We start from the raw sequence: 11,197 nt of genomic DNA, 5'->3' as shown, positions 1-11,197 counted from the left end.
GAACTACACATTTGCACTGTATTATCTGGGAGTCTGGGACTTTCGGACTAGAGTCATTCGAGGGTCTTTGACCCCAAGTTGGTAGGAGTGGAGTGACCAATAGGGATTTGTGTCCGACTGTGGAATGTTATTTTTATTGTTGACAGAAATATATATGATTTTTGTTGCATTATTTGATTGTAAAAATTACATTTAGGGAGTTTAATAAGGGAAAATATATTTTTTCAGAATTTTCCAAATGTTTTCAATATTATTACGCTGAACAAAAATATAAACGCAACATGCAACAATTTCTAAGATTTAGAGTTACAGTTCATATAAGGAAATCAATCAATTGAAATAAATAAATTAGGCCCTAATTAGGCCCTATTACATGACTGGGAATAGAGTGGCTGTGCAAAGTTGCTGGATATTGGCGGGAACTGGAACAAGCTGTCTTACACGTCGATCCAGAGCATCCCAAACATGCTCAATGGGTGACAAGTCTGGCATATTTTCAGCTTCCAGTAATAATGTACAGATCCTTGCAATGTGGGGCTGGGCATAACCCCACTGCCACTATGGGGTACTCCATTCCATTGACATCAGAAAACCACTCGCCCACACGACGCCATACACGCTGTCTGCCCAGTACAGTTGAAACTGAGATGTATTCATGAAGCACAAGCATTTCGCTACACTCGCATTAACATCTGCTAACCAGGTGTATGTGACCAATACGATTTGATTTGAAGAGCACACTTCTCCAGTGTGCCAGTGGCCATCGAAGGTGAGCATTTTGTCCACTGAAGTCGGTTACGATGCCAAACTGCAGTCAGGTCAAGACCCTGGTGAGGATGACAAGCACGCAGATGAGCTTCCTGAGACGGTTTATGACCGTTTGTGCAGAAATTCCTCGGTTGTGCAAACCCACAGTTTCATCAGCTGTGCAGGTGGCTGGTCTCAGATGGTCCCGCAGGTGAAGAAGCCAGATGTGGAGGTCCTGTGCTGCCGTGGTTACACATGGTCTGCTGTTGTGAGGCCAGTTGGATGTACTACCAAATTCTATGAAACAATTAAACTTTTGAAGTATTTGCTTTGCCAGACCTAAAGCATAATGTTTGCTTTTTAAATGTTGTTTTATGTTCTAAATCTAGAAAAACATGCTAACGGAATTACCCCTGGAGCATTTAATAATGCATATTTGAATAATCTTCTGTTAGTATTAAACAATAAAAAATAAAAATGAATCACTGGAAAATATAAACAAACTGTTGAGATTAACATTATTTAAAAGCTTACAAACAGGGTTGTCAAACTATTTTAAATGTCTTGGGGAAAAAATGACATTTTTTGGTGACATTTATGTCATTAAACGTTATCTAAAAACGTGTCAACTCCGTTTTGTTTCATATTTGCATATGTTGTAGCTTGGATCCTAATTTGACATCATCTGAGTTGGGTCATTTGTGTTGTGCCCGCCATCGGTAGAGACACAACATGCTCTTGAATAAAGAAGCACCTTTATCTCCTAAATGTTTAGCCATTTCCATGGGCAAATATATTTTGTTTAAATCAAAATGGACACTGTCAAAAAGGAACTCAATTCAAATGGACATATCCCATAATAACATAATGGCTCTCTTTCTTTCTATTGTATGGAACTTTGTTGATAGTGTCCATATTCTGAGAAAGAGAGGGATAGAGAATGAGGAGGATGATGAGGGAGGGGAGAGATGTAAAGGGGAGGGGGGACAGTCAGGGAGAGTCTAAGCAGCTGTCCTGCTGTTCTGCTGGCACCGTGTCAAAGGCAATTCACCGACCCCTCCCCATACCTCACACTGAGTGACACGGTTTTACCTCGTCCCAGCTCAGCCACACGGGGGACTCTAGTGCGCTGTTCTTCACCTGAATCTACAGTGTCCTTAAACTAACCACACACTGCCCACGATACAGCCCTTCAGACTATACAAACGCTCTATACCATACAAACACAAAAGCTCACTAAACAAGACAATCCGAAACCTACTGAACATGCCTTTTAAACCCTTGATCTCACAGTTGAGCTCACAAGGTTAGTAACTACTTCAGCAGACTAGACCCATACCACATCGGACCGTTATCTTTGCATGTATCTGTGTGTGATAGCTGGAGGAGGCTGAGGCCCTGTCTCAAAGTGTGGTGTCCATGGGAGAGGAGGCTGCAGAGTTCCTGTCCCGTGCGTACCTGACTGTGGGGCTGTGCTGCAGTCTGCAGGCCTCTGATGGTAAGAGACACCACTATGAGCTGCTCTACGAGGCAGGATTGGTTTCCTCTAACAAACGGTGGCCCTTGTCCCGATTCACCGGGAATCCGCCATTGAGAGAACCCACTGAACTCACTTGTCCTGATAATCCACACTTTCATTAATTGGCCTTCCCCGTCGCCTGTGCAGTATTTCATTCCGATGTGAATTGTGTAGGAATGAGTATGAGTTGGTACTCACAAAGGGCGACTAATATTTTCAGGATTCAGAACTGTGCGAGAAATACCGTAAACCTCATTATAATCCACCATGAAAATGTCGCCCAAAATGCCTTGTTTTCCACTGATGGATTTGTCCATCTGTACCTAATCTCTCTCCAGCCACTCTGAAAGCTGATCGGGATGGGTTCAACAGACGAGCACTGCAAAATCTGCATAAGTACGTACCAACCTCTCTCTGTCAGTCTAAGTAAGTATCCTTTGCCACGAGGCTTGGCTTGTGCAATTCAGAACGGCTCATAGGAGCAGGAGCCCGTCTCCTGTTTCTGTAGCGCGAGGCAGCTTGATGTACAAGTACACCCCCTGGACAGCACGCTAGTCTATCACAGGGCCTTACCCCGAATCTATCTCCTTAATGCTGAATGCCAAGCAGAGACACATCGGGTCCCATTTTTACAGTCTTTTGTGTAACTCAGCCGGGGATCAAACTCCCAACCTTCCAATCTCAGGGTGGATAATCTAACCACAAGGCCACTCTGTCAATCTAGGTTGGTCTTAACCTGTGTGTTTGTTTTTATAGTTAGGGTACACTACAGTTTGTGTGTTATTCTGCATTGTCATTGAGTGTGATCTCTCTCCTCTGAAGAGCCCATGCACTGGATCCCCATGATGCTAAGATTGCTCTCTACCTGTCTCTCCAGCTGGCTCTTGTACGCCAGGTCAGTCAGCACTGCCATACACACATATACTGTAGTACACACACCATTATGGCTCCTCATAGTGGTTCTCCATCTTGGATCTTCTGCGTCTCTTGTCCTTCGGTTTCTCCTCTCCCCATTCACTGTGGGTATGTGTGTGAGCAGGTGGCAGCTGCCATGGATCCCCTGCAGGTGGCTCTGTCTCTGCGTGGGGACGACCTGCACTCCCTCCACCTACTGACCCTTCTGCTTAGTGCCCAGAAACACCACCAACATGCCCTCGAAACCCTCACACTAGCGCTCAGCCAACACCCTGAGAACTTCAAGTAGGTCGCCACTCTCCTGTATTATGGAAGTGTGTGTGTGTGTGTGTGTGTGTGTGTGTGTGTGTGTGTGTGTGAGAGCCTAACTCTGGTGCTCTGGAGGCCCAGGCCCAGACCTCTGTGTGGGGATAGGGTGTCTGAGCTCCTCACCAGAGCCACACACACTCACTGAAGGCCTTATTTAGATGTGCCAGACCGGGCATCCGCACTGCGCTGAGGAGTCTACCCTCACACACCCTTACCCTTTTCACACTGCCGCACTGACCCCAACTCTTCCATGTAGGTTGGAGTTGCAGTACTCCCTCTCTCTGAGAAGCAGACAACATTATGCAGTAATGAAAAACCACAGACACACATTATTAGTCGATCATGCAATTGGCCCATGCCTCATTGTTGCCTTGCTATAAGAAGAGTATGCATATTTGAAAGCCACGTGCTATTTTGAGTATTTCGCAGTGCCACCTCACCCTAGAGTCTGCAATAATGATCTAAGACACATGTTCTTCACAGCACGACCATTTGGGGTCAGTGTTGGTCTCTATGGTGTCAAGAAGAGAGGGGTACAGTGAAAATAGATAGCGGTAAATTAATGTGATATAGAGACAGATAAATAAGGAGAAATGGAGTCAGAGAAGGACAGAGCGAATCAAACATTGTTGCATTTATATCGTATTTGTAGCTATATATATATAATATCTACAGTACCAGTCAAAAGTTTGGGCACACCTACTCATTCCAGGGTTTTAAAATCAAATTTAAAAAATAAAAATAAATCTACATTGTAGAATAATAGTGAAGACATCAAAACTATGAAATAAAACCTATGAAATCATGTAGTAACCAGAAAAGTGTTAAACAAATCAAAATATGTTTTATATTTGAGATTCTTCAAAGTAGACACCCTTTGCCTTGATAACAGTTTTACACACTCTTGGCATTCTCTCAACCAGATTCATGAGGTAGTCACCTGGAATGCATTTCAATTTACAGGTGTGCCTTGTTAAAAGTTAATTTGTGGAATTTTGAGCCATTCAGTTGTGTTGTGATAAGGTAGGGGTGGTATACAGAAGAATGCTCTATTTGGTAAAAGTCCAAGTCCATATTATGGCAAGAACAACTGAAATAAGCAAAGATAAACAACAGTACATCATTACTTTAAGACATGAAGGTCAGTTAATCCGGAAAATGTCAAGAACTTTGAAGTTTCTTCAAGTGCAGTCGCAAAAACCATCCAAGCACTATGATGAAACTGGCTCTCATGAGGACCGCCACAGAAAAGGAAGACCCCGAGTTACCTTTGCTGCAGAGGATAATTTCATTAGTTACCAGCCTCAGAAATTGCAGCCGAAAGAAATGCTTCACAGAGTTCAAGTATCAGACACATCTCAAAATCAACTGTTCAGAGGAGACTGCGTGAATCAGGCCTTCATGGTCGAATTGCTGCAAAGAAATCTCAACTATTTATTTTTAATTTTTTAATTTAACCTTTATTTAACTAGGCAAGTCAGTTAAGAACAAATTCTTATTTACAATGACGGCCTACCAGAAGGCAAAATGCCTACTAAAGGACACCAATAATAAGAAGAGACTTGCTTGGGCTAAGAAACACGAGCAATGTACATTAGGCCAGTGGATATCTGTCCTTTGGTCTGATGAGTTCAAATTCGTGATTTTTGGTTCCAACCGCCTTGTCTTTGTGAGATGCAGAGTAGGTGAACGGATGATCTCCGCACGTGTGGTTCCCACCATGAAACATTGAGGAGGAGGTGTGATGGTGTCGGGGTGCTTTGCTGGTGACACTAGCGATACGCCATCCGATCTGGTTTGCACTTAGTGGGAGTATAATTTTTTTTTCAGCAGGACAATTACGCAAAACACAACTCCAGGCTGTGTAAGGGCTATTTGACCAAGAAGGAGAGTGATGGAGTGCTGCATCAGATGACCTGGCCTCCACAATCACACGAACCTCAACCCAATTGAGATGTTTTGGTATGAGTTGGACCGCAGATTGAAGGAAAATCAGCCAACAAGTGCTCAGCATATGTGGGAACTCCTTCAAGACTGTTGGAAAAGCAGTCCTCATGAAGCTGGTTGAGAGAATACCAAGAGTCTGCAAATCTATCATCAAGGCACAGGGTGGCTACTTTGAAGAATCTAAAATATAAATATATTTTGATTTGTTTAACACTTTTTTTGGTTACAACATAATTCCTTATGTGTTATTTCATAGTTTAGATGTCTTCACAATTATTCTACAATGTAGAAAATAGTAAAAATAAAGAAAAATCCTTGAATGAGTAGGTGTGTTCAAACTTTTGACTGGTATTGTATATGTATATATATATGTATCATTTAAAGCTTATATTCTAGTAATTTCTCTCCCTCATATGCATATGCAGACACATTCCTTCTCCATAGAGACATTTGACTGACCCGTTTAAGAGCTTTTTGTCAGGCTCAGCCCGTCACAGCCCTCCCTGCGCCAGGAATGCCCATCGCCCCGGTAACCATGAGGTCATATCGGCGGAGGGAGCAGTCAACATCTGTTGTTAAATAGAAGAATGTGTGAAGAATTTGTGCTGAAGAGGATTTAGTTTGAATAGCATACGTACACAATGACATGCATGTACAGTATGTGCACGCATGTGCATGTGACGCTAGTCATCGGATTTCTGCAGCACAGACTGTCAATTTGTTGTAGCACACACTGAATCATTGTGCTTTCTCTCTCACTTTCTGTCTTTCTTGGTCCCCAAATAGAAGGCATTTACTCTACGATAAAAATACCCGTGTACACACACGTTCCTGTAGTGTACAGACGCAAATCTCGATTCATTTCTCACGTCTCGTACGCCACCTCCATAGGTAGCACAGGAGACCCCCCCAAAGACAAACATCTCTTCGAGCCGTATCATGCCACAGTAAATATCTTAATAGCAGACAGTAATTGGATGAAACAGTTGAAATGTGTAGACATTGTCCTTATATTTGACATGTTTTTATTGAGATTTTACCTGAAAATGCAGTACTAGCCTGTTGCATTCTTAAATGGCCGGCGTGGCTTTATAAGTAAACAGCTGGGAAACGCTACTGTCTTTTTATCTCTCTTTTTCCCGTCTTTTTTTTTTTTTTATCTCTGTCTCTGTTTGAAATTGTTATCAGCTAGTAAACAGGCATTTTTAGCACAAAGCGAAAGATCTGAGGAGGCTGTGGAAAGGGAGGGGGGAAGGGAGGCGACAGAGAGAGAGAGTGTAGTCTCGCAGTTTGTTCTAAAGAAAATGATTAATCCCAGGCTTTGATTCTGCATTCATCTTGCGGCATGTCACAAGATGAGTGTGCTTGCACACACAAACACACACACACACACACACAGTAGGAAGCCCACTAACACACGGCACACCACTCCTCTACTAAACGCTGCTCTGGCCGGTAGCTAATAGGAAACCCACTGGCCCCGCTGACAGGTGTATCCGTAACACCACGTCTGTCAGCAACAGTTTTCATCCTCATGTCAGATGACACTTTGTGCGTATCTCTCGCCCCTCCATCCCTCCCTCCATCACCCCAGCCCTTCCACCCACCCGTTAACCGGTAACGAGCCACATTTCACGGGGTGTTTTTCCCCTGCTGCCAGGCCGTCTGGCTGTGCTATTGATCACCAGTGCTATCTTTAGGCTTGGACGATATATACCGTATACCGGGGTATTTTCAATTACTGACGGTATAATTTTGGGTTGGGGGCAACCCCGCCTTGCGGGTGCTGTGGGGGTGCGTGCTACGCCATTGCTTAAAACTAACTGAGTTAAGTATAACTATAAGAAATCTTTGCTGTGTCAAATCAATTATATCCAGCTCAGGGCTCCAGCTATGCATTTGGTTTGCTAACTTGCTAGCTAAGTGGCTAGATGTCAAGATCAAGCTTCTTGGTTACAGCAGAGACATTCAATCCCTTCCTGAATCAAGACCCCTGTTGCCTAACTTGTTTTGCGAGTCAAACTATAGCGCCCCCTGTGTGCACTTCCGGTAATACCGTATACCCTGGTATGGTACAGAAATGGTATGACTGTAAGAAAATCTGGATAGTGCCCAACCCAAGCTCTCTGTCAGTAAAAGGTGAGCAGAGAGAGGAATAATTTGAAGAGGCTCCAGTTGGGGGAGCAGGGAGACAGGAAGAGACAGACAAACTGCAGGCAGACAGACAGGCATCCGCTTTGGGGCTTCTTTCTCTCTCACGGATGAGTAAGGGCCCTGACTCTTTCTCTCTCCCTCTTTTTGTCTTTTCCCTTCACATACTGTACCTCTCTCTTCCCTTCCCAGCTCAGCCTCCCACTGTAGCATATTGTAACCCTCCAGACTCACACAGTTCCTATCTGTTAAAAAACAGAGGACCAAAGCTCTATGAACAAACAGTGATAAACATGCTTATCCTATATGATGGTAGCATCAGGTCCTGGTTGACGTGCCAACGGTATGTGCTGACCTAGCAAACACATATTGTGTCAACATTGAGCCAATGTTGTGTGTGTGGGGGGTTCCTGATGTGTCGAGTATATGGTACAGCACACCAATGTGTGTATCGATGTGTAAAGTGCTAATGGTGTACTAATTGATGCATGCTGTGTTGATGTGTTGCTGTCTGTGCTCCTTGTCACTCAGTCTGCTGTTCACTAAGGTGAAGCTGGAGGAGGCTCTGTATGGGCCGGGCGTAGCACTCCAGACCTGCCAAGACATGCTGCAGCTATGGCAGAGCCGCTATGACTTCACACGTACCAGGTGTGTGTATGGGTGTGTGTGTCTTGTGTCTATATGTCCGCCTGCCTGCCTGTCTCTCTGTTTATGTGGTTAATGAGTGTGTTACATGTCGGTGTCTGTCTCTTGTGTCTATAATGTGTTTGTGTTTCATGTGTGGGTGTGTGCATGCACGTGTGTGCTCGTGAGTGTGTTTGTCTACTGCACTGGGTGCGTGGCTATAATGGCTGCTGCTGAGTGGGAGCTGGGAAGGATTCTGCTGTGTATTGATTAGCTGCCATGTGGTGTTGCAGTGAGGGGGATGACAGCAGCAGTATCCACCCACCAGAGCCACTTGCACTCAACCGCAAACCCAGTGGCCTCCACCTCACCCTGCCAGACTTCCAGGACAGTGAGACTGGTTTGTACTGTCTACAGCCTCTTGGGTGTATTGATGTCCATGTAACCTTTTGTTTAGACAGGTTTGTCTCATTGAGATAATACACAAATCTATTTTAGCAAGAGCGACCAGTATTTGGATAGTGTATCTTTACAAAATATGATCTGCTGTTTGTAAACGAGGGGTTTTTTCGTGTATGTGTATTGATTCAGAATGAACTGTTCAAGGACCAGAGTCCGTATCCACAAAGCATCTCAGAAAAATAACCTAAGAATTTTGTTAAAACCTGGGACCATATCCACAAAGCTCTTTGAGTAGAAAATTGTAAGTGCTGAGAATAGAGACATTTTACTCCTACTCTTATGGGTAAAAATAAAAGCTATGCATGAAGCCTCTTTAGTCATAAGAGTCCACTATAGTTGACAGAATTTCTGGACACCACATGGAATGTCCTAACCAGTTAAGAGTTACCAGCAGGTATTTATTGATAATAGAGTCAGTGGTTCCTTGTGTGTTTTGATATGATCAAACCATAAATAATCTACACCCATATTCAACCATAGGCCTTATATCTTGCACTATTGACAGTTATTTCACGAGGGCAATTTCACATGACGTGCCTAAATACTTCTAACCACTAGGATAATAAATAAACTATCGATTATGTAATTACCAAACGTGATTTCAATGTATCACTCTGGAGCCCAAAATCACGTTGTTTAAAAAAAAGATGCCTGCATTGGGCATGCCAATAAATTGGGCAATTTAAAGCATCTTGGCATCATGTTAACTTTGATTGTGTTCGATGAAAATTATAGGCCTTTCAAACATTGTATACAACTTTGTATGCAACATCATTGTCAAGTTACTTGATTGATAACAACTGTGCCAATGCGATTTCGATATGTTGAACGGGGGTGTGACGAGTGTTTTGATATAACGGCAATGTTGTCAAAATTCTGCTTTCAACGACTTTCAGAATCGGTTAAAAAAAATAAAAATAAAAAAAACGTTATGCATACCAACATATTAGCACAGAGTTTTGTACTGTCTTTGATATTAGGCAATAATTAAGGGTAGGCAAAGTGACTGCCTCACGCGAAAATGATATCAAAACGTTTTATAATTGCAACATTTGATGTAGGCTACAGTCACTGTGGTTGTATGAAGCGTACTATCGAAGTGACAGCTGGCGATAGGTTATATTCCCCATCATTACAACAAAGGCAATGAACGTAATCGCCATCTTTCCTTTGCGGTACCTCACTCAGACTGTCGTGGTTTTAAGGAAAGATAGCGATGACACACATTAACGTTGACATTGTTGCAAATTATGGGGAATAACCAATCGCGACGAGGCATCTCCAACTGTGAACTAACTCTGTCACGCTTCAGACAACCACGGTGACTACATAAAATGTTGCAGTGGTAAAATATTTGATATAATTTTCGCCTGACACGATCACTTTACCTACTCTTAATTATTGCCTAATATGTTGGCATTTTTTTTAACCAATTCTGATGGTTGTTTAAAAGCGTAATTTGTACAATATTACCGTTATATCAACACTCTCGTTTTAAAATTTCTAAATCGCTTTAGCGCAAAAGACAAGCGCCAATAATAGGATAAAAAGAAGTGACTTGCCGATAATGTTGACAACGTTGCATACAACGTTAGATCTTTCAATCATTTTCATCGAACACAGTCAAAGTTAACATAAGCCCTAGATGCCTGCAATTGCCCGGCGTATAGGTATTGACGCCTACTGTGCCAAAGATAGAGCATTTTTAAACGGGAGTGACGGGTGTGTTGAAATAACAGTAATATCGTCAAAATTACGCATTTAACAGCCATCAGAATTAGCCAAATCTATCCATCCATCCGGACGCCAACATATTATTTATGAGTGTCAAAGTAATAGTTTCAGGCAAAAATTATATAAAACATTTTACCATTGAAATATGTGATGTACAGTCACATTCACGGTTGTTTTTTGAAACATGCAATTGAGTTCACAGTTGGCGATGTCTCATTGGATTGGTTATTCCCCATCATTTGCAACAAAGTTAATGATGGTAATTACTATGTTTCCTTTGCAGTACCTCAAACAGTCATGATAACCAGCTGAGATACCGTTTTATGAGTTGATTTTACTCCTGGCTCAGAGATTGTGTAGGCAGTGTCTTTAACATCATCCTCAAATCTACTCTGAGCAGGGAGTCGTTTTTGCCTTAAAACAGGTTTTAACAGGTTCCCTAAGATCTTTTTTTGAGGTCGTGTCTAGACTTGACAGTTCATGCAGCTTTAGATTTCTGATCATTAGAGTTCTGTTGATGGATTTCCGTCCTACATTTAAATGTGTCTACCATGTCCACAGTGTGCCCGGATTCCCTTTTCCCGCAATATATTCAAATACCGGTATGCATTCTACAAATGGTGGAATCGGCTCAAAATATTCTGATAATCCTCAACAACAACCTTAATCGTCTACGTATAGGAGATTCGATTGACCGCTCTAACTTTTGCCACCTTCGCCCTTAAAAGGCACTCCAGGAAGTTGGGATCATGATCCCAGCACAATTGCAACACCATCGTCCGTCTCCAC

At 42.7% G+C, this 11,197-nt stretch overlaps 1 protein-coding gene across 5 annotated transcripts in view; it reads left to right on the top strand.

Annotated features, from left to right (window-relative positions):
* Positions 1 to 11,197, top strand: part of LOC118401353 (tetratricopeptide repeat protein 7A-like) — a 48,707-nt gene that overhangs the window by 22,979 nt on the left and 14,531 nt on the right. For all 5 annotated transcript variants that reach the window (XM_052477691.1, XM_052477706.1, XM_052477697.1 and 2 more), the window contains exons 13-18: positions 2,128 to 2,245; positions 2,605 to 2,662; positions 3,089 to 3,161; positions 3,306 to 3,466; positions 8,120 to 8,236; positions 8,506 to 8,612. In XM_052477691.1, coding sequence (XP_052333651.1) covers positions 2,128 to 2,245; positions 2,605 to 2,662; positions 3,089 to 3,161; positions 3,306 to 3,466; positions 8,120 to 8,236; positions 8,506 to 8,612 — 634 coding nt within the window. The remainder of the gene's footprint in view (positions 1 to 2,127; positions 2,246 to 2,604; positions 2,663 to 3,088; positions 3,162 to 3,305; positions 3,467 to 8,119; positions 8,237 to 8,505; positions 8,613 to 11,197) is intronic.

The sequence above is a fragment of the Oncorhynchus keta genome, chromosome 2 (assembly GCF_023373465.1).
Source record: "Oncorhynchus keta strain PuntledgeMale-10-30-2019 chromosome 2, Oket_V2, whole genome shotgun sequence".
Classification (NCBI taxonomy): Eukaryota; Metazoa; Chordata; class Actinopteri; order Salmoniformes; family Salmonidae; genus Oncorhynchus; species Oncorhynchus keta.
Note: the sequence above shows the minus strand (reverse complement) of the source record. Positions and strands in the feature narration are given on the sequence as shown.